The 26,807-nt window shown below is 41.7% G+C and overlaps 2 protein-coding genes across 2 annotated transcripts; one reads left to right on the top strand and one right to left on the bottom strand.

The window, feature by feature from the left end:
- Positions 1–221: 221 nt before the first annotated feature.
- exd1 (exonuclease 3'-5' domain containing 1) lies at positions 222–2,439 on the bottom strand (the record flags this gene model as incomplete). The annotated part of the gene is made up of 9 exons (XM_079574266.1): positions 222–641; positions 760–948; positions 1,046–1,189; positions 1,266–1,346; positions 1,421–1,525; positions 1,587–1,673; positions 1,751–1,830; positions 2,164–2,232; positions 2,310–2,439. The coding sequence occupies 9 exons, from the start codon at positions 2,437–2,439 to the stop codon at positions 222–224; spliced, it is 1,305 nt and encodes a 434-aa protein (XP_079430392.1).
- Positions 2,440–4,310: 1,871 nt separating this feature from the next.
- Positions 4,311–26,322, top strand: LOC306975398 (RAS guanyl-releasing protein 1-like). The gene is made up of 17 exons (XM_079572914.1): positions 4,311–4,491; positions 4,906–5,081; positions 12,233–12,364; positions 17,009–17,060; positions 17,156–17,287; positions 17,527–17,680; positions 17,758–17,931; positions 18,959–19,075; positions 21,579–21,854; positions 22,358–22,438; positions 22,521–22,628; positions 22,743–22,852; positions 23,075–23,219; positions 23,317–23,353; positions 24,460–24,591; positions 25,031–25,341; positions 25,413–26,322. Exons 1-17 carry the CDS (start codon positions 4,361–4,363, stop codon positions 25,545–25,547), a joined length of 2,403 nt encoding a protein of 800 aa, XP_079429040.1. The 5' UTR covers positions 4,311–4,360; the 3' UTR covers positions 25,548–26,322.
- The last annotated feature ends 485 nt before the right edge of the window (positions 26,323–26,807 follow it).

Raw genomic sequence — 26,807 nt, 5'->3', positions numbered from 1 at the left:
TATTGGTAGCATTTTAGAAACCATTGTCAATAAATGTAATACGTATACTTCAATAACATGTATACTTTAACAAATGGCTTCATGCCAACTTTAACTGCTGCTCTAAACATAGTCAGGCTTTTGACAAACTACTTTAATATTTACTGCCATCTAGTGGCTACACTAAAGAAGTACAAACTAAAAGTGAATAATACAATGAATGACGGCTAAGAACACTTGTTTTAATCTCTGAAGGACCTGAAGGACTGAAGGAGTGATTTGGGAGCCTCGGCTGCTTCATCAGATGCTGTGTTTGCTGCACACTCTCCAGGTTTCTGAGCTGGCGGAGTCTGAAGGAATAGGCCTCGTCCTATTCCAAGCTGGGAAGGAGACTTCCCAGGAAATGCACCATTGTTTTTTGAGTCCATTAGTGAATCCGAATGTCCTCTGCCAACAAACAAAGAGGTAGAGGAGGCCTTCATACACTCCCGCTTAGGTTTAGGTTGCTCCTGCTGTGACTCTGAGCTCTTCGACATCCTGGGGTTAAACCGATCCAGCAAACCCTGATCTGTCACGGGGAACTGCCCAGTGGCCCAATCCTGACGGTCAGAGCGGATTTGCTCCAGCTGTCTGAGCTCTTTAGGCAGCTCCAAGACACTCTCCTAACAAAACAATAAAGTTACTTTTATTTGACTCTGCCTTGCACAGGCCCTGGTAAGTAGTAAGTAGAATTCTTAATCTATGTGCAAGACTGAACTTGATCAAGTTAGAAGCACATACCATAGTGATATGATCTAGTTTATCGGGTTGGAAGTGGCTACTTTTGAGATATGAATCCACCAGGAGCATGTAGTCTGTCATGAGTGTGTCGAGCAGCACCAATCGCAGCGGGTGCAGGTGAATCACTGACAGAGCCATGACCTTGAGCAGGGGCAAGGGGCAGGGACGCTTGTACCACATCGCCTTCTCCTGTCACACACACGCAACGATGTACAGTATATGATGAATACAAGTAACTCATCAGAACATATTAGGCACTATTCAATGTTTTACATTAACTTGGTACCTGTGCGAGTTCACTCTTCATTTTTAATGACAAAAGCTGCGATGAGGGCACCTTCAGATGTAAACTGATGACCTCCTGAAGAGTGCTGACTCGGTCTGGAAGCAAACCACCAGTCTCTGAGTAGAAGCACATCACATCTGCCACCTTTACGGACAAAGAGAAACCTTTTAAAATAAACTCCAGAATAACTTGGTTTTAAAGATAAAGCAGCCTTTTTTACCTGAGTGTCAAAGACATTGGTTACATTTACTCCAAACTGTGTCGATAAACAGCCGGCAATAGCTCGACAGTCATGCATGACCTGTAATCAGAAACAGCAGAAATCAATTATTTAATAAAGAGTCTGTTGCAATTGTGTGTGCTTTTTACGCTCACCTTTAAAATGTTCTTACTTTGCAGAATCATGGTGAGACCATTCTTAAAAGCACGAGCTCCCAGTAGCAGAATATCGAAAAGGAACACTTTGTGTTTCGTAGCAATCTGTACAAATACACTTTCTTTATTTATTATTTTTAAAGAAGTCGTTGTACCTGCGTCTTACCTGCAGCCAACACAGTCTTCCATGCTTGTATATTTCCACTCCATCTGCTCCTATGCCAATAACCTGTTGCTTTTTGATGTGCATCACCTAAAATACGCATCATCATATGTGGATATGCACTTGTAAACATGTAAAGTGTAAAGTAAACATTGAGAGAAACCTACAGCTGGTCCAAACTTTCCATGAAACTCATCAATAACGACAAAGTTGATAAATTCCTCATCATCATCATCCTCATCATCGTCTGTAAATAAAACAAAGTTATGGCGTTAACACAGTATAATCTCAACAGATGGTCATCCTCACCGAGTCCCACTGCTCTCCTGTACGGCTGAAACCTCATCAGGGACAAGTGATCCTCCTGTTTGTTCTCCTCTGTACTTCTATTCACCAACCAAAAGACACAAGAAGTGAAATAAAGGCTTTGTGCTGTGATTTTAAGTCAGAAATATCACATACCCACTGGCATTGTCTTCTTCATTGGTAAATTCCACTATCAGGATTACGTGAAAGAAGGTTACAGTTCGAGACAAAGCAGTGCATATAGTGTGACATGTGATGAACCTCATTGACTCACCATTGACAATTTCATGACCGAAGAACATTTTGGAGCCTGGATATCTGCCTCCATTATTAGCGCCAACAACTGAAATTAATTGCATGAAGAAGGTTCAAAATGTTTCGATACAATATGCACTGCTGGATTCAACATGGGAACTTTACCGTCGGCCAGTACGATGGTTTTGTTGGGGTTGATGCGCTGGACGATGCCGAGGTAGGACGCGTTTTTCAAGGTAAGTTTGATGCGTTTTCCTTTGAGAATACTGAGAAACTGGATGTCGTCTACAACCATTTTACCGTTTAAAATGAGCGGTAGAGAAAAAGTAAACACAACTGAACTTGACACTTTATGTAGCAAGTTAGCTAGCGCCAGTGTGAGCTAATTAGCGGTAGCGCCTCGGAGCGAATGCACGTGACGGAGCAAGCGTGACCTGCAGGGCCAGCGCCACCTAGCGATTATTACTTACAGTTTTACTTTTTAAATAAAAAATAAAAAAAGTTTTATTTTTTGCTGGACTCACTGTAGCACATTAACATATTTCGGCCAAAAAAAACCAAACAAACAAAAAAAGTTACATAAATGTTACTGTTTTATTATTTATTATTTACACTTTAGAGTTTAGCCTACATTATTGTGTCCTACAAGGATTTAGGATTAATTAACTGCCTTTGTGTTTCGGTTCAGGTGGATATATTACCCTGAAACGTGAGTTCATGAGAGAAAACAGAGGGCTGTGTAGGCCAGGGGTTCTCAACCGGGGGGTCGGGACCCACTAGGGGGTCGCGAGACAAATTTGGGGGGTCGCCAGAGCGTATAGATAAAATATATATTTTAATATTATTGTTATGGTGTCGTAGCATACATGCTATTTTACCAGGGTGCCATTATTTGTTCTAATTTCAATTCATTTTTGTGTTAGCCATTGTTTTTTTTTGTTTTTTTTTAAGAGTTAGTTATATAGGTTAACCTCTTAACTCGCCTGAACCGAGAGGATCTTTTTCCTCACGTCATCACATTTTTTTCCATCATTTTTTTGTTTGGTGTTCAACTCATTTTTGTAGATTTTTCATCATTTTTTTGTCATTATGTGTCACATTTTTGTAATTTTTTAGTAAAATTTTTATCACATTTTGTATTTTTTCGTCAATTTTTCGTAACTTTTTTGTCACATTTCCATCATTGTTTTCGTCTCAGTTTTGTTGCTATTTTCTCACCTTTTTTCCAGAAGCTTTTGGATTGGGGTAAAGCCAAACTGGAGAAAATGTGCTCGGTTCAGAGTTAAGGGGTTAATGTCCCTGTTTTTCCCATGGTCTGACCCGGGTGGGGGTCACGATCCTAATTAACTGTTTTTACAGTCTATGGTTGGGGGTCGCGGCTCTAAAAGGTTGAGAACCACTGGTGTAGGCTATGCTTACTACAACCAATAGAGGGCACTCAGGCAGCGTTATAGTAGCGCGTCTAATTGCTATTTTATATTGTTTAATTGCTAACTTTTCAGGGTATTAAAGTAATTAAATATGGTATTAGCTAAGAATTTTAGGCTTGAATGTTACAATTTCCTGTTATGTATATTATTGGGCCTATTATTATTATGAGTAATATTTTATTATTTTAGTTGGGCCTTGGGGAACTTGATAGTGGTATATCAATAATGGTAAAACGCTTTTTCATTGGGCAAAATGCTCTTCGTTCTGCGGCTTTCATCATCTTCTGTTTTGTAGGCACCTTCCACTGTGACAGCTCCATAAACCACTGTGGAACCATCCACCCGCTGTTATCTGCAGAGGAAGGTGCGCCCTTTTCCTGTTATGTATCCTGAGCAAACTTCACACATGAATCATTGCCCCAGACTGGTTGTGCATATAGCCTAACCTAAAACATGTGCCTACCAAATCCAATAATCCAAGTATCGATAAGCTGCACATGATTCTTGGATGGAAACTTGTTGCGCAAAAAGTGGCAACACGCGCATCCTTTTTCTTCTTCTTCCCAAACGATGTTCACAATCTCTCCACTAAACTCTTTGAAGCGCACAGATGTAGTTGAAGGACTTGCTAATGCCCGCTGCGTGAGTGACGAGCCCTGCACCTCGGCCGCCCACTCTCACGCACACGCGTCGAGGCTGTGGTGGATGTAAATTGTGTAACGCGCGCTGGCGAGTCAGCACAATGCAGCGGAGAGCGCGCCGGTAGGCAGCACACACAGCGATGAAATGCTCCCAGCGAAAAGAACGCAAATGGACAGCCTCGTTCAGCCGCTCGTCGCCCAGTACCTCGCCATGGGGTGTCAGGCAAAGGAGAACAACCCGAACCAAAATACAACAACAGAAAGCAAAGATGACGCGTAAGTCCCAGTGTCCGTTGTGCGCGTTCAGCTTTATAAACTTTACAACGCTAATAGCTTGGCATCTTTCCACTCACTAGAAAGGGACGCTATGGAGAAACGTTTTATTTAGAAATGTAGAAATGCTGTCACTTTTTTGGGGCAACAGGTTGTTTGGGCTCTCTTGTTTACTCGTCAGTCAACTCTTTGAACTGGAAGTCCGCAATCAACTGGTATTTCCCTAAATTAAAGGAAGGAAACCAGAACAATGAATAGCAAAATGCCACTGAGGGGTGGTCTTGTGTTTCAACAATAGACCAACCATGCTACTTAGCTTATCCGTTTTATGAAGTAAAACGTTTTTGTGGGGAAGAGTTGGAAAATCACAACCATTGCTTCTCTTCATTCCGGCCTCTTGTGTTGCTGTGTCTCTAGGAAAGTGGCCCCGGGATGCGGGTCCAAATCTAGAGTTTCTCCCCCTGGAAGGACTCATCGTTTCCACAGGAACGGTCCAGCTCAGAGCGCTCCCAGCAAACCCAATATGCCTTTGGGCCACCTCACCAAGGGGGCCAGCTGGGACGAGATCATCCAGACCTGCCTGCAGTCCTTTGGTGAGTCCATGTGCAAAGTGAATAAGTGAAAGTACATTGTTAAGATGCCATTATTGTGTCATGAAGTGAACTTAAATTATTCAACGGCAGGGGTAGGCTCATTTTCAATTTCTTGCAACTACAATAGCAACACCTTAGTGTCCTTGAGCTGCTAACATGCATTGAATTCGTATTTTATGTTTTACCAAACAGTCCTTGATTAAGAGAGACTGAAGTCTGACCAATCAGGGGAAAAGATCATTGGCTTCGTCAAGTTGTCTAGAGAGCTCTTTGACGTACGGTGATTGAAAAAGAGACAAGCTTTCAAATTGTTGTTGCCTGGTTACACAAATGGAGCAGGAGCGATAGAGAGAGTGATTACAATGGATAGCACATAAAATGACATCCAGCGACTGTGTTCGGCAGAAGATGGAAGCTCGGGCATGCTTCAAATTCCCTGTAGTGGCATTGATTATATTACAAATGTGAAATTCTGATGTATTTATGGTGTGGTACACCAAATGGTTCTCAACCGTGGTATGAACACACACAATCTGGTGCCACAGGAGCTACTATTGCTGTTCTGATTTTGTTTAATCCCTCAACCTGGTCCTGCCTCTGGGGCGACAGTTGTTTTATCACTGGAAACAGTCGGTTCTGTTCCAGCTGCCATTATGCCCTTGGGCAAGACTCCTCACCCACTTTGCCAATGGGAATGCGGTGGTGGTTGGTGGTTGTTACATTTCCATCTGTCGGCCCCATGGCAACTATGGTTATAGCAGAAGTTTGCCTCCAACAAGTGAGTCAATGCATTGTGAAAAATCTTTGAGTGTCCAAAAAGTGTGTGTCGTGTTTAATTTCAAGAGGAGTTTTAGCTTAGTCCAGGTTATGTTCTGTTTTCTCTTTTGTTCTTATCTGTTCAAGGCTAGTTTACCATTTGTTAGACCTACATTAATTGGCGGCACAGTAGCGAAGTGGTTAGCGCTCGTGCTTCACAGCTAGAAGGGTTCGATTCCCACCTGGACGGGGCCTTTGTGTGGGGAGTTTGCATGTTCTCCCTGTGTCTGCGTAGGTTTTCTCCAAGTACTCCGGTTTCCCCTGCCACTAAAAATATGTACAATAGGCCACAATGATGTGTGTGGTTCTGTTCACCTGACTTAGCAGTTACATCTTGCGTGCATCTGATTTGCCTGAGGTTGAACTGTTGTAAACAGCTGTTTAGTGGAAGATTATTTATTTTTTTCTTTTACTTTTTGACTCAGCAAGGTGAGGTAATTGATAACGGTGCCAATTGCTAGTATGACACACCCTTTGCATCTAAAAATTTGGAAATTGGGCAACAAGTAGTACACAAGTAGATGATCAAAATGTAATTGGGTCATTATTTCTTCCTAAGTAGTTTTGCTTGTGGTTGTTCCAAGCCTTTGTAAATTCGGAGTACCTTTGTTGTTAAACTATTACTTTCCCTGATTTGACGTAGGCAGTATTTCCCAAACTAAGGCTCAAACTGGAGTCCAATGAACATTCAACCTACAGCTTCTGAATAAAAGAGCTCCAAACTGGGCTGGTATAAATATTATTTTGGAATGGCTTTTTTTTTTTCAGAAATTGAGAAATGTTCCATAATATCTTCATTTGTCTCATAAAATTAAATAAACACAGTAGTGGTTAGCGCTCGTGCTTCACAGCTAGAAGGGTTCGATTCCCACCTGGACGGGGCCTTTGTGTGTGGAGTTTGCATGTTCTCCCCGTGTCTGCGTAGGTTTTCTCCAGGTACTCTAGTTTCCCCTACCACTAAAAAAATGTACAATAGGCCACAATGATGTGTGTGCATGAATGCATGGTGGTGGTCAGAGGGACCATTGGCGTGACAGCCTTTCTGTCAGCCTCCCCCAGGGGAAACTGAACTCCACCGAGTATGGAGTGAATGTAAAACTGTCTAATGTGAAGGGCTTTGTGACTATGTCTGTGAAAGGCGCTATAAGTAAAGTTCTTCTTCTTTAAACCTGTTTTCCAAACCTGTTTTATCCAAATCAGTTTGAATTATTTTCTGCCTTGTTTGTGAAGGCTCTCATTGGTCCAAGATTAGGTTGAGTTAGATTGAGTTGAGGATGTTTCGCTTTTATCTACAGAACAAGCTTAACATACTTGGATATCCATGTAATTGACACTCATTTATCAAGACAGGTGCTAAATAGCAAGTGCAACCTGAAAAATATAGCTATTTGTGGGAATGTTGCACCAAATTTAACATTGAAATATCATGTTTGACAGTAGGGCCTCAAATCTAATGTGTAAATGAGAGGATGCTGCCACTTTTGCAGGTGCTGCGCGTAACCCTAGCCCTCAGGTTGGTTAGAGACCAATTTATTTACATTTGTCATATTTTGCAAAAGCATATCGTAGTCAGAGAGCCAGATGTAGCCAGTAACACAGATCTAGAACCATATTAGCTTACATCGCAAGCTCACCCCCAGGGCCCCCAGCAGCAGCACTGCGACCACCAAATGTGAGAGTGCGCATAAGAGGTATTTGAAGGATTATCTGGTAGTAGCTTAAAGCCGCGCCGAGCCCAAAGGTCAGCTCCCTGGACGCGGGTCCTCAGATGATGGCCGGGCCTTTGAATTGTTGAGCGTTACGAGGTGTGGATCAATTGCCTCTGACATCATCACTCTCTCCTGACCACACACGTGCAGAAATAGTGACCTTTTCAAGTTTTCAAGATATTGATTGTTGCCCCTGTCCAAGTGTGTTGGGACGCTGGACGGCATGTCGTTGCTCAGCCTTCTTGGGCTTCTATGTGGTCAACGGATCCACCCAACAGCCGCTCAGGAGGTCTCATACCCATGTTGTATTGTCAATATTTTTGATCGATGTATATGCATATTTGTTTGGAGGTGTGGTAAGTAGAGATGCATGATATGAGAAGCATTGTAAGCAATATTTTACATGATCAAAGAGTTCTATATAGAATAGAATAGATTATTCTCCTCATTGGTAGTAAGAACAAAGTTGGTATCCATAGAGAATGCATACAAAAGTGGTAATGATAAGTAAGGTGGGCAGCAAGAGCACATATTGTTGTATCAAGGAGTTTGTTTTCCCCTAGTTTATACATTTGCATATAGGACATTTGCATTGAGCTTTCTCTGACTCCTACACATGAGAAACAAGGACTGGAGAAACGCTAGGTTTGATGTCTTCGATTGGCTTGGATAATGGAATTAGGGGCAATTGTTGTTTGTTTTTTGTTTTATTTTAACAACATAGTCTTTTGCCTACCCCCTTTATGAAGCAGACACACACTTGATCCAGGCAACTTTAGGACAATGGTGTTTATCGTTGTCGTGATGGCGTACAGTACAATTTATCCCGTATTTTCTAGTCAGTGACAGACTGTGGACAGGGGATTTCCGTTTGCAATTACCACCGCACCGGCAGAGTTTGTGGTTTGGAGAGTTGTGAAAAGATACGATTGAGCAACTGTTCACCTGACTTGGAAGTTACATCTTGCGTGCGTCTGATTTGCCTGAGGTTGAACTGTTGTTTGAGTGCAAGCATTAGCAGGCTATGACTTGCATTATTCTGTGACTTGACCTGCAGTAAACAGCTGTTTAGTGGAAGATTTTTCTTTTTTTTTGTTTTTACTTTTTGACTCAGCAAGGTGAGGTAATTGATAACGGTGCCAATTGCTGTATGACACACCCTTTGCGTGTAAAAATTTGGAAATTGGGCAACAAGTAGTACACAAGTAGATGATCAAAATGTAATTGGGTCATTATTTCTTCCTAAGTAGTTTTGCTTGTGGTTGGTCCAAGCCTTTGTAAATTCAGAGTACCTTTGTTGTTAAACTATTACTTTCCCTGTTTTGTCGTTGGCAGTATTTCCCAAACTGAGGCTCAAACTGGAGTCCAATGAACATTCAACCTACAGCTTCTGAATAGCCCCAAACTGTTGTTCCGTAATGTTCCATAATATCTTCATTTATCTCATAAAATTAAATAAACACAGTAGTTTCCTTAATAATATAGTGCTTTGTCAGGTTGGAAAAGGATGTGACTCTGGTGATAGCGGTCACTGAGAGAAAAAAATGGAGAGACACTGTTGGAGGTAATGTATGTAGGTATTGTTTGCTTTATTGTGCCTGTAGGGAAGTTTAGCTCGTTGTCTCAGGTGCAGTGTGTAGAGAAGTCCATCCCATCTAACTCTCTGTCGCTCTTTGTGTTCACCGTAACAGATCCATTGACAAAAACAAAGCACTGTACACCTTCAACCAGTCATAATATATAACGAGAGGGGGTTTCGGCGCCAATGCTTTTGCAACACACCCTGTCCGCAGTATAGAAAAGCTGGATTAGTCAGGGGCGGCTACAGTGGCGAGTTGCTTATCGGTAACAGAGATTAGAGGGGAAAAAAATAAAAACATGTTGGCATGGAGCTGAGATATTTCCAAGGTGATGCGGCTTAAAAGTGGCCCCGCACACAAGCGCTTAATGTCCTTGATGGTGGGAGACAGCCGCACGAAGCATCAGAGAACAGCTCGCTATGTTCCGCTCGACGCATTCATTTTCACTCATAAACCTTGGAATATTGCAATGAACTCAGGCTGTTGGTAGTTTTAGAGTTCACCTGTTTGCCGACGTTGTAGCATCTCCTGAAAGTGCAGCTTTTGTTTTACTATTGTCTGAAAAGTCCTGAAATCCTCCAGTTGATAACGTGTCGGAAATGTCTTTTCACAGTCTGTTAATTATTGCTTTCTGACTTTTTAACTACACCTGTGCCCGTGTTTGCACATGCAACAGCATCCATCTGAAACGCGGTGTTTATTTGCCGACAGTGACAGGTTTGGCATTTGCGAGTCTACATTGTGATTCGGGAGCCCGTGTTGTTCAGATGAGACAAGGCGAGGTGGTCAAGGTCACAGAAAAGACGGAAGCGAGCAGTATACAAGGAAAAGGAAGTGACAAGTGCAGTGAGAAAAGGCCGCGGCAGAGGTTCACACACAGAAAGGCAAAAGAAACACGTTTAAGCATGAGGTGAGGCGAGTGGAGGGGTTACAGGCCCACGCTCAGCCGTCCGTACAGGGAAACAACCGACCTGTAATGTGTTTTGGACAATTGATTTTGCATATGGAGACAATATGTTTAGTTGTAGCTTTATTACCTAAATAATTGCAGTTGTGATTAGTTGTGCTGCCCTAGTTTGTACTTTGTTTCACGTTGACAGCCACCATCTCATACATAATAGAGAAAACAAAATGATTGTGAGCCATTAAGGCAGTTAGGCCCAGTCCCACCTGCTCATCAGAATAGCACTGCATAATATGACAATAATAAGACACTGTGTACTTGCAGTAACATGTTTGCAGCATCCCCTAGACAGTCGCTGTTGTCAGGTGCAAATACTGTCAGGACTGTAGACTCATTTAACCTCTTACCCCACCCCCTTGAAAAGCCTGAAATGAGCGCATTTTCTCCAGATCGGCTTTACCCAAATCTAAAAGCTTCTCTGGAGAGCAATTTGAAAGCTAAAACCCACACGTGATCGGAATGTTTTTACGCAGTCACCACATTTTTTTAAGCGTTTTTGTCATGCTTTCGTCCCTTTTTTTGTATCTTTTTCATTGCTTTTTTGTCACGTTTTTGTCATGGTTTTTTGTCCCTATATTGACGCAGTTTTGTTTCTTTTCCGCCATGTTTTTGTTGCTTTTCAGGAGAAAATGTGCTCGGTTCAGGTGGGGGTTTAGAGGTTAAGGCTGTGCACATTTGACACATCTTTGATAGCATCATTTAAGGGGACTAGATGCAAGTTAGCCATTTTATACTCACTACTGCCACCTCAGGTCATACGTATAACTGCACCTCTATATTAAGCTTGTGCATGACGGCACTTCGGACCCGAATTAACACCTTTTTGAGTGACAGTGCAGGATTTTAGAGGCAGTTGTGGTGAATATGTCTGGGCTATTCTACACCTTAGGACATTGTTAAAACATGTTGGGGGAGGAAAACACAATGTTAAAATTTTTAAACTCTGTATAGTCCCTTTTAAGACAAGATTCGATGTATTGTGCAGCCCTACACTGAATGCAGCAGCTTTTTTTTATGTCACTAACAAGGAAGTAGTGATGGCTTCAGTGTTATGGTCCCCAAAGTGATGGGTGTAACGGTTTAAAGTCGTTTTTTTTAAAATCCTTGAATTGCTTTTGCTCCGACAATAAAGTTTATTACCTCTGCTATGGAGCTGTGGTGTTCTCAGCAACTAACACAAAGAAATGATCAGGTTTTTATTAAATGTGCGTGAACGACCAATAACTGGGCAGGGAAGACGTTATTAGTTTGCTGTATGAATCTCCTGGTGAAACTTTGAGGATGTGCTGCTCATTTTTTCTTATTGTGTTGAAAATGTAGCAAAGAATTCATTACCTGAGCATCACCCAACAGCTACGTTCCTGAGGCGTTAAACAGGTTAATGCTAAGATGTACTTGTTTGTCTTTTACTGTCCTGTTTTTGGCCCGTCCTTCAGTGTCGCCGGGGCAACCAAGATCTTAAACTAAGTCTGGTCTCAGGCTCTGGCTTCACAATATATTGCCAAATTATTGTTATTGCACTGTTATCCAAAATCCATGTGAGCTGACGTAACAAGTGACTTTCTCCATCGTGAGATCAATTAAATCAATTTAGCCAAAATCAATGTCATAAATGTCATGAAAAGCCTTAAGTCTAAGTCTATTGGAAATTATGACGTCGCTCAACAATTTCTACAGTATAAATTCATTGAAAATGAAAAGTTTCAGGTTTTGTCCCATTCTTTTTCCTATGTTTGATGAAATGTTTGCAAATCCTAAGAAATGAGTTTGTGGCATTAAAGTATAGTATTTGAGCAAATTTGACTTCTGCCTGTATAAACCCTGAATATATCACAAAATAACCGAGGTCTTTCATCTGATCGAAGGTGACAAAAAAAACCCTCTGCTTTTGTTCCATTTCATCCTGGAGGTCACAATCTCATTCACAGGCTGCCTCGTTCTCTTGTTCATTTTGATCACTTGAGCTTTTGCATCTTTATGTCCTCTCTAACTCGAGCCGTCGTTAAAGCTGTGATTCAAAAGCCTGCACACTTTCCTTTTTCTTAGCATTAGGAATAATCTTTCAGCGTTGGTGCTTTTCAGACTCGAGCGGCTGTCTGACGGGGAGCAGCCATCTGTTGAACATCACACTGACCATGCACCGGCTCCTCATGTCGCCCGACGACCTTCTGGACAAACTCATCACTCTATATCCTTTAAAAAACCAAAAGCTCGGTGCTTGGGATAATGTGGTGGTGGTGGTGGTGGCGGCGGCTAATTCTGTGCAGTGAGTGACATCAGATTTCTGCTGTTACTTTGTGGCAGCGCTTTCTTCTGGTTGTCAACAGCAACGGGCAATCAGGCTTGTTCTTGGCTCGCACAATGCATCTGTCTGGAGCTGTCACTGTAGAATGTGAGGGAAAATGGCAGCTTTAGTTTTTTTTTTTTCTTCTTCTCTTGACTGGATTTGAGAAGCACTTTTTACCTACTTCCTCAACACCGTTCAGATGTAAGCGTGTTGATTGCAGAGGTGAAGAAGGGCAGAAAACTTTTACTTACAGCTTGTATATGTACAATGACAGTAACATGTCTAACTTCACTGGAAAGTAATATACAAAAGGAAAATACTACAGAGAGTGCTTTTCATAAATAGATAAACTAGAAAGCTGACACATGATACTGTAGTTGGGGTGAGATGAAGAAGTTGTGGTGGCTGAGGTATTAAAGCAGTACTAAGTAACTCTTCCCCCTAGAGGCCATAAGCGCAACTGCAGGTGTCGTTGCAAGTTACGATTTTTTAACTTATTAAATGTCTTGGAGAGTAAATACTACGCTGACAGAAAAGGCGAAGGGAGAGAGGGTTACTGTACATCCAATTATACAATGGAAATATTTTTTTTCACACAAACCTGGCTGTAAATACTGTTTAAAGTGACGTTAGCCTGCAGTTAGCTTTGCCCGTTAGCATGCTAGCTTCTTCTTCGTGATTCTATTAGTGTGTATTGGTTGCTCCGGACCGGTGGCAGTCAAGTTGCAAACATGGTTTTCTGGCCAAAGACACCTTGCCTGGCCTGCCAAACTAAATGCCTTTTCATAGATATTTCAAAGACATATAGTCTGGGAGCAAGCATGATCTCAATGATTTCCCGGCGGCCGTGATTGACAGACGGCATCAACCAATCAGAGCAACGCTTGATACGTCGCAGTAACAAGCGGCAGGAAGCCTTTCCAAAAACGTCCTTATTTACGAGGAACGCTTCGAACGCTGCTTCTTGCTCCGGTTTTAGGGATTACATTTTTTTTTTCAAATGGTTTAAAACAGACAAAAGAGTAGAAGAAAACATCGTAACACTCGCCGCGCACGCCATCTCTATTGTTTTGGTAGAGTGTGGTGACGGCTTCCGCGTCTTGGGGGAATGAAGTCCCGCCTCTCGGTGCGTGATTGGACCGATGTGGGTAAAATCGTGAAATGATAGGCTGCGAGGAGCTGTCCAGACAGTTCTCCTTTGAACAGAAAGGAGGAGTGTCTGGCAGGCCAGGCAAAGAGACACCAGGGGGAGATGAAAGACCCTCCAATCATCCCATAAACACTTGTATTACCCCCACAGGGACTACGGAGAGGATTTATTAAGGTAAACACGTTAGTTAGTACTGCTTGAAAGCCACACCGCGTAGAATTTTACCCAAATACAATTGAAATACAAGAAGCTATTAAATGACAGATATTTTCATAATTGAAAAATACCTCATAAATGAACAAACAAACATGAACCTTGGCTGTGAGCGGCTCAGCTCTCCTCTGACTGTAACTTTACTGGGAGTGGGTGTGTCCCCAGCTCGTCTCCATGGAGATGTCGACTAAAGTCTGCAGAGATTTAAACAAGTTAGTTTCTCATCCAGATCCATTCTTTGATTACCCACTGCAGTAAGAGAATTGTCTGTGTTGTGCTGATCATTAGGAGCACGTTTTGTGTTAATGGCAACAGTTTAGTTCAAAAAGTTGCACAGTGTGCCTTTAAAGCACACAAAGTAACTTGTTTACCTTAATGAATCCTTTCCATAGTCCTTCTGAGGGTAATACAAGTGTTAATGGGATGATTGGAGGGTCTTTCATCTCCCCCTAGTGTCTCTGGCCAGAAAACCACACTTGCAACTTGACTGCCACCGGACCGGAGCAACAAATACACACTAATAGAATCACAAAGAAGAAGCTAACAGACTAACGGGCAAAGCTAGCTAACAGTATTTGCAACCAAGTTTGAGTGAAAAATACGACACCTACACAGTTGCGCTTACTAGTTACTTAGTGCTGCTTTAAATATATAATTCAACTTACAGCGTAGCCCTAGCAGTTACTGTACTTTCACAGACTTGAGAAGTAGAAAGAAATACGAAAGACATAACTTCATAGATACTTTTTTACCATGGCTGATTTTGAATGATTTAATCGACTTATGCATGAAGTTTGCTGTTGCTTTTTTTTTTCACTTTCTATAGTCTACAGGAAGTACAAGGGAAGCTAAAGTTGAGTTGATTTGATTAAAGGTGTGACTTGCGTGCTGCTTATATATAGTCTCAGTTTTGTTTTGTTTTTTACGTGGTGAGTTCCTTTTATGCAGCTCAAGCTTTACTTTATGTGCCCATATGTTCAACATGTTCAAAACAAACAGAAAATGCCTCTAAAATGGGACTTTTGAAGCGCGTGTAGAAATGTAGAAAGCCATTGGCGAGGTACCAAGAAAGGGCTGCAGAGCTACTGGTTGGAGATCCCTGGTCTAGTGGTTAAGGCTGCTGCACACTGTTCTGCCATATGAGCATGGTGTTGTGGGCTCTGACAATTAGCTGAATGTCTCTTCTCACAGGCCTCTCATTCAATTAAGTCCATCTATATTCAAATTATAATTTATTTATGCATACATTAAAAACACTTCCATTTAACTGTAGGAAAACTGTCTCCAACTAAAAACCCTTTGAGATCTGCCTCTGTATATGTTTCTGTTGAAAACAGAGCTGTACACATGACTGAACTAGTTTTTTTTTTCAGTTTTATAAGAGTTTAAAAATAGCTTGTCAATGGAGAGATGATACAAAACTACTCAGACATGGTAATGCCCAAAATATAACCGTTTACTTGACCAATGGCGTCAGAAAAGAGAATCACAAAAGGCCCGTGGGGAGAAGCTTTCCCATTCTGGTGCGTTAATTACTTCTGCTCCGAAAAGGGTCCACTCCATCTATATATAAACATGGACTAAATGAGGATCCTTCTGACAGTGCTATTTATATCCCCTTCATTCAACGTGTAGGATCTGCTAAACAGTGTTTGTGAGTGAGGGGAGGGATGTGGGGGGGACGCGGGGGGGGGGTTAGGATCACAGGGGCCATTAACAGCCTTCGTCGCCGTCTGGCCTTGGGATGGCGTGGGACGGTTCTTCTGCTCCCATGACGCAATGAGTCTTTTTCAGTGCGCCACTTCAAGCTGATTTCTAACCAATCCACAGCTTAAGTGCCAGTGTTCTTTGTAAAGGCCATTGTCTGCTGTATACATTAACAGGCTAGGTGTTTCCGCGGCGCATATATTCATGGACACAATATCTGCTTTGCATAGATGTGATGTATGCGAGCTGACTGTGTTTACTCTTTTTTTTTTTTTTTTTGTTATTCGTCCGCAGCTCTGGGCCAGAATGATTCAGAAAGTGATGCTCATCGCAGTTTTTTTGCCTCCACCCACATCACCAAATGTCACTCCTGTTTGCCTTTTGGAGCAGTCGAAGTCTCTTTTTTTTATTAATGGAGGAAAGTTGGCGAACATATGTGCAGTATTACTCAGAGCACACCTGTCCCCAACAGTGTCAGCAGGTCAGCAGATTCCACAAATATGAGGCTACACAAGAAGTTTTGTCTGAAGGCGTAAAAGAAATAACTTTAACTCCCAAAATCTCCAAGCATTATGATTGTGCAAAATTGTGCGAGTTCCATTTTTAATTTTCAAAGGGCTTTTGTTATTTGAATAAAACAACAAAGTGACGACACGCATTTCCAGTAGAGTTTGGTTTTAATTGTTCAAATCACTGTTCAAAACAAGAGCACCTGCGGAAGCTTAGTGTTTGGACTCAGACGTCACAGCACAAGGTCATCAGTTGAGCTCTCAGCTGGTTGGCCATGGGCTTTTGTGTGCACTGCTGCAATCCAAACACACATTTCTCACTTCATTTTCTCGGATTAGAAATTCGATTAAAAGCAACTTCCCTTTAGACGCTTAAGAGACATTGTTACTTTCCAAGCTGCGTTTTGTCATTGGCATGTGCTTGCTTTTTGTCACAGAATTTGCCTGGATGTCGCGTGCATGGGTGACAAAATGCCATATTTACAACTTTGTAACATATAGTGGGAGGAAAAAGTGAGTACACTGTTGGAATTTCTTACATTTATGCCTAAACTGGTCATAAAAAAGTGGTCTGATCTTTATTAAAATCACAAGGATGAATAAACGGTGTCTGCTTAAACTAATACCATCCAAACAATTACATGTTATCATATATTTATTGGCCATAACATGTAAACATTCACAGGACAGGGAGAAATAAGTGAGTACACCCCCCGAATCTCGCTGAACTGCAGCAGTTTTGTTAAGAGGAATGGTCCAAGATTCATCCTGATCATTGTGCATGTCAGACACTGTTAACTTATCCTTGTGATTTTAATAAAGATCAGACCACATTTTATGACCAATTTTGGCATAAATGTAAGAAATTCCAAATGGTGTACTCACTTTTTCCTCTCAATGTAACCAAGCTACTTTTATAATCTTTATGATATTGTGGCCTCATTGTGCACTTACTGTAAACTTCCTTGACCTGCTGCTCACATTTAGAACAGCGGTGGACAATGACCAACCAGTGGAGTGTAAGAGGATATGCTTCCTCATCAGGTCAGTCTTAGCATGCGTAGCATCATGAATACCTAAATATGCCGCTATTTCCCTGTGTATCATATTGGCTCAGCGCCCCCTTTTTGCCCCGGCAGACACTGGATACACGAGTACTGGATGATGTTCCGCCTGCACCACAGCCTGACCGACAGCCTGGACCAGTTTCGGGAGCTGATCCGCGAGCAGGGCCAGGAAAGTCTCTGCTCACTACTAGAGACCAAATGGATGTAAGTGCTAAAGTCTGGCCAACTGGCAACTGAGACCACACGTCGTAATGGGGGGAAACGCTGTGGTCGCTCAAGATTCTGAGTGACGTCTGAGGTTTGAGAGTCACCGCTATTTTAGACAGAGCAGTCATTTCCAGAGGCGTTTGAGTTCATCGTAAAGTGAACAGCAATAGTGAAAGTACAGAGATGATCCAGAGCTTCTGAACAATGCGCTTAATGGAACATGTTTGTTTGTGTAGAAATGAGAGGGACTGGTCATGGAAGGCAAGCACAAAAATCAAAGCCAACAGCGGTAAAAAGAGGAAGGTGTCGCTGCTTTTTGACCACTTGGAGCCCATCGAGTTGGCTGAGCACCTCACCTACCTGGAGTTTAAGTCGTTTTGCAGAATATCAGTGAGTACATCCACCTATGTTCACATCGTTAGCAGGTGAAACATAGACTCCGTGTCAATATTACGTGTCTTGTGCAGTTCATGGACTATCAGAGCTACATTCGTAAGTGCTGCTTGAAGGACATCCCGGTAATGGAGCGGTCCATTGCCCTGTGCAACGGAGTGTCTCAGTGGGTGCAGCTGATGGTGCTGAGCAGACCAACGGCGCAGCTCAGAGCAGAGGTCTTCACCAAGTTCATCCATGTGGCTCAGGTATGGATTTAGTTAGTAGTTTAGTATGGATTTTAGTCGGCTCAAAATCGTAACAAACATCGACAAGAACCAATGCAGATGGTAAAGTAAAGAAGAAAAAACGTGTGTAAGAAAACTTGTGTTTGTCATTGGACTTTTTTCCATTATACTTATACTATTTGACTGAAGTCTGATGGGTTGGTATTGCAATATGGGTAAACATAACAACAATCGATTTGTGACTGTTATATCATCTATTGTACATTGTAGAGTTCGTACTTGCTGTGATTTGCAAAATAATTGTTTATTTTTATTTTTGTCAAATGTCGAACATTCCTCTCCATTTATCCTGGCTTGGGACTGTGTAAGAACGTCTTTAGCATGTGATCCTTTTTGGCTAGTATTTTCAGTACTTGTATTCTAAAGTTTCAAGTTTTGAAATAACTTTTTTTTGGCCCAATAAAATCCTGAACAGTTAGACATTGTTAATAATTAATTGCATAGAAAATTAATTTGAAATGCAATTGTTTTCTGACGCAATTTTTTAGTGTTTATGCCAACAATTATATTTTTATTCTTGAAGTGTGACCCGCTTTCTGTGTCAGAGGCTTGTGAGCTGCAGCTGTATTCAGTGCCCAGGCTGAGCTTGTTAAATGCAGTTCTATCTGGAAGTACATGTGCCATGTGGAGAATGATGTGTGCGCTTCAGGGAGCTGTTAGGCCACTTGTACTGTGAAGCACCTCTATGCTCCTCTGCTGTCAACCCAAAAACCCATGGGGCTCACTGTATATTTCACACTGCATTGCTCCAGTAGCGGCAGACATTAGTGGACTGAATAGAAATGTGCGGACAACAGTGAGGAAAAGGCTTTCTTTCTAAAAAGAATGATAGACCCAGGCACAGTAAGAAAAAGGCAACAATCTAAATGGCTTACGTAACGACTCTGTTGTGCAGATTACATAAGCAGGGTTACCTGGAGCGGGCCTAATTGTGCGTGTTATGAGTGTGGACTGATGGCTCTTTATTGTGTGTTTGTGTGTCCAACAGAGTCTCCACCTCATGCACAACTTCAACACACTAATGGCTGTGGTGGGAGGCCTGTGCCACAGCTCCATCTCCAGACTGAAGGACACCACCTCACACGTCCCCAGTGAAGTCACTAAGGTAAAGCTGCTCACATCTCTAAATTCAAAGAAAAAGGTTTTGATGGGCAAAGTGATGGTAGTTTTTACAATGTAAACAATACATTTGCATTTTGGGGGGGGATCTAAAGGGGTGGCATGGGGTGGCAGCTGCCACCTCTAGTAAAGGTCTTGCCACCCCAGCTGCCACCCCATTGTTTGCATTGTTTGTCATGCATTGTTTCAAGGACTAGTTGCAATCCAGATCTTCAAAGCCTGAGTCATTTAGGTTTTACCATACCCTCGTACTTACTTTGTTTCGTATAAGGGTCTGGAACTTCTCAATTGAGCTCCGTTATCAGGAGTGAACTCCTTTGAAACGATTGGATCTGATTTTCGCTAGCATTTGGTCATGACGCACGTAATGTAGAGACATGATAATTGACCAGAGGTTACGGATGGCTAAGACCAGGCTAGTATTAATGTGATGTGATTTAAAAATTGCCTTGTGATCAAGCAAAACTCGACATTACATTTACATTTGACATTGTAAAATGTGTTGCAAATATGTTGGTAGGTAGTCTTAAAATGTTTTACAAATTTAATACATTGCATATGATTGATGCCTGGGCCTGCACTTTAACATACTGTAAATAATATAAAATAATTGAAATGTTTCTAAAGTCTCTCACTTCGCTGATCTCAGCAACAAATCAGAATCCCCGATGCCATGCCTTTGACGAATGAGACTAGCTTGCCTGTGAACCGTCCTGTCAAGTCCAATCAGGACGGAGGAAAAGAGGAAATCTCTCTCTCAACGTTTTGCAATCTTAACAACTGGTGGTAAATTGGGCCGTGTTGAATTTCAATTTATTTTATTTGATCAGGAGTAATTCACAAAAGACATCAGTCTAAAACATTTTCATTTCTACCCGCAGTCCCTGGACAGGTTGATGTTTTGCTTATAAAAGTACATTTAAAGTCTTTAATTGGAAAGTTGGTGGATTTGAATCTGGGTTTCCGCAGGTGCAAGCTGTCCTCACTTCACCCACCTTGCCTGTGTGAATGTGGTGTGTGAGTGAGTTGTTGTTAATGGTCAGAGGGGCCAGCGGTGCAGATTTGCAGTCTGTCAGTCTACCCCAGGGCGGTGCCACAGTAGTAGCTTACCACCACTGAGTGTATAGTGAATAAATTATGCAGTGCAAAGCATCTTTGGATGTCTAGAAAAGCATTATGTCAAACCTCTGTCTTATTATGATATTATGATGATCTCACCAATATGCGAGAAAAACTGATGGTTTTTCTTTCAGAAATAGCAATCTTTGAATATTATTAATATGTTTATATAAGTATAGGTGCATGTTCATTGTGAAATTAACCCAAGTTTCAGTTAGTACTTATGCTATTAAAGAGGCAGTATTTGGTAATAATCTAAACACATCTTGATCACTAGCTTACACATTGTTTTTTAGAGAATTCTCTATGATGTATGAAAATGCTATATACGTCCTGTTCTACCGAGAACCTGTTCTACCTCCCCTTGCTGTCCTTCTGCACAGCTGCTTCAATAAAAGAAAAATACAAAGAAAAACAGAGTGGGCTGCACAGTATCGCTGTAGCTTCTGTGAATGTTTTTCTACTTGGTGTGAGAGGAGTTTGGGGTGGAAAGAGGAGCATTTGCACTGCCTGACCAAACAAAAGCTGCCACTTGGATGTAGCTATGTAGCTGTTCTAATTTGGGGCTGCTGCAGTTGGTCCAGTGTAGGTTCAGTATTCGTATGTGCCCAAAGAATGAGATCAGCTGACGACCTGAACATCCTGAATGACCAGGTTATTCAGTCATCATCTTCTTCCCTGATGGCATGGGCATATTCCAAGATGACAATGCCAGGATTCATCGGGCTTACATTGTAAAAGATCATGAGACATCATTTTCACACATGGATTGACCACCATGAAGTCCAGATCTTAACCCCATTAAGAATCTTTGGGATGAGAGAGGCCTTTACGCAGTGGTCAATACAAGATCTTGGTGGGAAATTAATGCAACACTGGATAGAAATACATATTTTGATATTGCAGAAGCTTATGCCACAAAGAATACGTACCAAAGCTGGAGGCGGTCCAACAAAATATAAGAGCTGTGTGATATTTTGTTTTTTTGATCTGGCATTGTCAAAAAATAAATAAATAAATAAAAAATAGTAGGCAGCCGTTGTGGCACTAGGAATAGGGGAAGATTAAAAGATTACTCAAACATGCGCGAGTGGCTCAAAACACAACTCCATGTATGTTTTGAATGTGAGAACCCCCGATATTTGTTTACGAGGTTCATTTATTTAGGAGGTTAAACAAAGCCATATGCACATACTACAAATTGAATAAGAACAATGATGTTTTTCTTCACACACAATAGTACAAACTTGTATATACCGTGTCACACCACCTTATTACTGCACTATAATTGTGACTCGAAGACATGACAATAATATTAAATTACCTCATCATGTTTCAAGCAGACCTTTACTTATGTTTTTCTTAACCAGGTACTCAATGAGATGACTGACCTGCTCTCCTCGCGCCGAAACTACGACAACTACCGCCAGGCTTACCACAAGGTCACCGGTTTCAAAATCCCCATCCTGGGCGTCCACCTCAAGGACCTCATCTCTGTGAACGAGGCCATGTCGGACTACCTCGAGGACGACAAGGTCAACGTCCAGAAGCTGCAGGCCCTCTACAACCACATCAACGAGCTCATCCAGCTCCAGCAAGTGCCCCCCAAGCTGGATGCCAACAAAGACCTTGTCCATCTGCTGACCGTAAGCGCAACATTCAGCGATGATTCACACCCTCCTGAACAACAGCTACATGCAAATGAGTTTGTTCCAGCGCACCGGGTTCCTCTGGCGCTGCTGTGGAGGTGTGATGAGAGTCTATGATCCGCAGTATGTGGGTGACAAACCAACTGCGAATGACTACTCAAATGGCTGTATTGTTATGCTATCCGTGCATGTTAGGAGGTGCTCTAAGCGCACTAGAGCCGCAGAATGCCCATGAAACGCACACAAAAGCGTTCCGGTGACCTCATTTTGGCTATTATGAAAGCACCTTGGAAGGTAGAAATGTGGGTTGCACTTTACTTTATACAAGAGTAATAACATGGTAATAGGATGGAAATAGCATGGTAACAGGAGACGAATAGAAATAATGGCCTGTCCCTGTATATTATTACACCATTAACCGTGGTATTACCCTTACAGGTATTATGCTATCACTTCCGTAAAGCCCCGCCGAAATGTGACGTTTTTTCTCATCTTCACAGCTGTCTTTGGACCTTTACTACAGCGAAGATGAAATTTATGAGCTGTCGTACACAAGAGAACCCAAGAACTTTAAAGCACCTGTGAGTGAAAGAAGCCAGCCGAATGATCCTCCCTTTTCTATTCTCGATTGCATATTATAATGGCTGCGCTGTTTTCTATCAGCCAGCCACCCCCTCCAGACCTCCTGTGGTGGTGGTGGACTGGGCGTCCGGAGTGGCCCCGAAACCAGACCCCCGAACCATCAGCAAACATGTGCAGAGAATGGTTGACGTAAGTCCTCTCAAAAAAAGCTGTTGCATAAGCCTCATTTGTGTGAACCTTTTTTTTTTTTTTTCTCCCCCTGCCATTTACCTGCTATTAACGGCGTCCCCTTTTTGTTCACAGTCGGTGTTTAAGAACTATGATCATGACGAGAACGGCTTCATCTCTCAAGGGGATTTTGAGAAAATTGCTGCTAGCTTTCCATTTTCCTTCTGCCTCATGGACAAAGAGAAGTGAGTGTTCGGCGGGTCACATAGCTAATTTACAAGTGCAGGTTGGGGAGGAAGTGATAAAAGGTAGTATTTGTAGTGATGAGCAACAGGACGCATCAAATAGCAGCACATTGTAACCATAATAACTTTATTATGGCTTTATTCGACTTTATTGTCACGTAACCTGCACAGGAAACACAGGCAGTCACTTAATTTAAAATGAATGAATTTGTTTTTCCTCAGGGAGGGCATGGTTAACCGAGAGGAGATTACTGCTTATTTCATGAGAGCCAGTGTCATCTGCTCCAAACTGGGGCTTGGTTTTGTCCATAATTTTCAGGAAACCACTTACATGAAACCCACATTCTGTGACAATTGCTCAGGATTTGTAAGTAGATTACTCAGTTTTAAATAAATTAAATAAATGTGTGTTTTGTTTTATTATAAGTAAATGTTAAAATATCTGTCATTTCTTTTCTTCAAAGTTGTGGGGTGTCATCAGGCAAGGCTACAGGTGCAAAGGTATGTTTACATTTCACGCTGCCTTGCTGTTTTGCCATCACATGTGTAGAATATGTGTATAAAACTGTGTAAACACTATTCTATTGAATAAAACAATGGGCCTGATTTGATGCATAGCTCAGGAGCTGAGCTCTCTAGGCAAGACATTTCTGTCTCAATGTCTCATTATAGTCCATCGAATGAAGCAGGTTCAACAAAAGATATTTTGGATAAAACAAGGTCGAGTTGGAACAAAAATATGAACTTGCAATGAGTCACCTCTAACTAAACATAATGGGCAAAAAAGGAAACATAAATATCATCAACAGTGATCAGACACCTGGCCTATTTAAAACAAAGGTAGGATTGGAAGCCCTCTTGAAAAATGCCCCCCAAATGTCAGTTTTGTGGGCAGCTACCTGGCTTTTCTGCCGCTTGTATCACAAAGTGAAAGATTTGGTCAAAAAATGGGATCAATCTGCTCCCCCACTGGTGCACATGTGGAATAATCAATGCTCAATAATAATTTAGGCCATCTTTTATTTGTCTGGTTATGGTTAGAGCCTGGAATTGGGTGAAGATTAGGTTTAGAAACAGAGTTTTGATTAAAGTTAAACAAAATGGATTTGAAAAGGTTTATAATTATGGGAGCATAATGTGACCATAACTCTAAAACCAAATATGTGATTCAACTAGTTATTCATAGTCTTATTTCTCAAATGTCACTATGAAGTGTCTTAAGGTAACTGAGATTTGCATTACCATAACAACCGGTGATCAGGTGAAACAGCAAGAGAGTTGTAGCCATGGCACAGTTCAGTAAATACTGCATGTTTAGCCTCCTGTTGGTGGCCTTCTGTCTCAGGTAGAGCAAGGCACTGTGGTTTGTCTGTGTTTGCATACATGTAACTGAACTTTGCAACTTATAAAAAAAGAAAAGAAACTCTGAAAGTCAGCTCAGCACGAACCACAGTTTCCCCCCTCCCCCATGACTTCAAAGGATCCGAGAAGTGTTTACTTCAGTGCGAGCATGTAAAGGTCGACTTGGTGCATTTGCAGAACTGAACAGGAGCAAGTCATACTGTTGCCACATACATTTATTTTATGTTTTTCTCCCTCTGTGATAGATTGTGGAATGAACTGCCACAAGCTCTGCAAGGACCAGGTGGCGTTCGAGTGCAAGAAAAACACCAAAGTAGCCAGCGCCATCGACAGTCCCACTCTCAGCTCCACGTCTGTCACCACGGGAACTTCAGAGGGTGGGTGGGCCCGGCGGGTTTCCTAGCACAAATATCTCACACTTACATACAGTAAATGGCAGCAATTCGCTCAGTTGTCAACAGATTCCCTACGCTGCAGACAGAGTGTATCAGGCTGGACAGATTGCACTTGGCCGGTTTCTCTGGGTTTCCCTACACAACTGTAGGATGTCAAATATTTCTTTTGATTCAGGTGCTCTGGTGCATTTAACTATGGTCTGGGGCTACATAAATAAATTAATACTAATTTACGTCACCTCTGAAATGACATTGCACTATTAGGATATAATTAGATGAATGGAATTTTATGCCATATTCAATAAGTGAGTCAAACTCTGTCCCAAACCTACAGTATGTCTATGGTCTACTGTAAAAGCAATACATTATTAAAGGAGCTAAATGCAAACAAAAGCCCATTTGGTTCTTGTCCATGTTTCAGGCTCAGAGGACTGTCCGTTCCCATATCCAGAGGAGATCAAATACTGGAGCCCCTCCTCCCCAGTGCCTCCTCCGGTCCGGCTTCAGAGGGTCCACAGTGGGACACAGACTGACCTGTCCCAGTTCCCTTCTCCAGGGCAGGAGCCGGCTCTCCTCAGCCCAACAACTGCCCCCGCTCTCGGCTCCTGCCCCAGCCCTCTGCCCCAGAGGAAACAGCGCCACTGTGCCAAGTGGGAGAACCGCATGTCAGCGATACAAAGGCCAAAGGATTCAGATGAGGAGAGCAAAGCTACATATGAATCACTGGAGGAAGTGAGTATAGGGCTCTCTATCTGTGGTATCCTGGCACACAGTACATCTAATAACTCCTCTGTTTCCTCCAGGAGAACCAGCGGCTTCATAAAGTCAACGAGACACTGCGCAGGAAGCTCAAGGAGACAGAGAGGGAGGTAGACATCTTAAAGACTCTTTTGAAGAGACATGCACTGCACCCAGTGGAAGAGGACTCCTCTTCATAAGCACACATGCTGTTGAACATGCATAGTCAACAACATGCTACTCTACTGCAAGACAAGACAGTGTGTAAATTATTTACATAAACCACTCTTAGTGATGGTTGATCCATAGAGCTATCATGAGTGCTGAGCTATGCTGAAAATATAACTTGAATACAAACTATTTAAAGTGTAAAAGGAGCTCAGGTGTGAGGTTTTGTAGTTAAAAGGACGGTGCTTTATCAGTAGTTGATGTAGGTCAGTTCTGTTTAAAAAGTGATGGAATGTGATTTTTGTAAAGAATAGTTTTACAACCATTTTCATGATTGTCCAAATGACCAAAACTTTGCTAGTGTTACAAGAACACCAGATTCAGTCTGTGGCTAACAGAAAAATCATGTATATAAAATATATCAAGTACTGCTGGGGGAATGAGGTATTATTCCAAAGTGCCCTGATGCCATAGTGAATGAGAAGCCACAAAATTCCAAAGTGCAATACAAAATCTGTCAAGCATTCAGAGATCTGCTGCCCATGTGCAGCTCTGTTCTGTATTTTGTTCATAAAACAATTATGTTCATATTTATTGTGTAAAACACTAGATATTTCATGTCTGTATACTGGTACTTTGGAATATTTATCATTGTTTGTGCCAGTCCAAGTAGACCCTTTAGGGTTTTTGCATTTTAGTTGTACATGAAAATAATTACCATGTGATTGTTTTAACAGTGACGTACTGTGAATGTTAAATGTGGATTGAACATAGCATATTTACTGTGCCAATGTATGAAAGTGCCATCTTTACTAAAACTATTTCTCTCAGTATTATTATTTCTGTATCTTGAAATAAAGAAGTCGGAATAAATGAATTGTATAACCCTGCTGCGACATGCTATTACATGTTATAACCACTTGGGTTCACTAAAGCATCGCATCAGATCTCATGTTGGTCAGATTACAGAGTTATAATCCTCTGTATTGACTACTTCTCTCGCAGCAGAGTGAAAGATTCCTATCTTTTGTAGTAATTAGTAACTTAAAACTTTTAAAGTGAAATATAAGTAGAAAAACAAACAAACAATGAACAATATATTTTAAAAGCACAATTTCATTATTTTAATCACGATTACATTTCAAAACCTTTTTGTTGCTTATCCATCCTTTGAGGATCCATTTCTCTGCTGAAATGCAGTATTTGAGGCACAGCATCAGCTCCAGTGCCTTTGGTCACAGCTACTTTACATGTTGGACTAAATCTAACTGTTTGCATTAAACAATTTGCAC

The sequence above is a fragment of the Gobius niger genome (genome assembly GCF_951799975.1).
Source record: "Gobius niger genome assembly, chromosome: 16".
Classification (NCBI taxonomy): Eukaryota; Metazoa; Chordata; class Actinopteri; order Gobiiformes; family Gobiidae; genus Gobius; species Gobius niger.
The sequence above is the reverse complement of the archived record's forward strand: the minus strand, read 5'-3'. Positions and strand labels throughout refer to the sequence as shown.

Bases quoted from the DNA above. Each gene is read 5' to 3' on its own strand.
- LOC306975398 (XM_079572914.1), top strand. From the start codon at position 4,361: ATGCTCCCAGCGAAAAGAACGCAAATGGACAGCCTCGTTCAGCCGCTC. The intron at 22,439-22,520 runs GTGAGTGAAAGA...GTTTTCTATCAG, and splicing joins CCAAGAACTTTAAAGCACCT to CCAGCCACCCCCTCCAGACC. The intron at 23,354-24,459 runs GTATGTTTACAT...CCTCTGTGATAG, and splicing joins GCAAGGCTACAGGTGCAAAG to ATTGTGGAATGAACTGCCAC.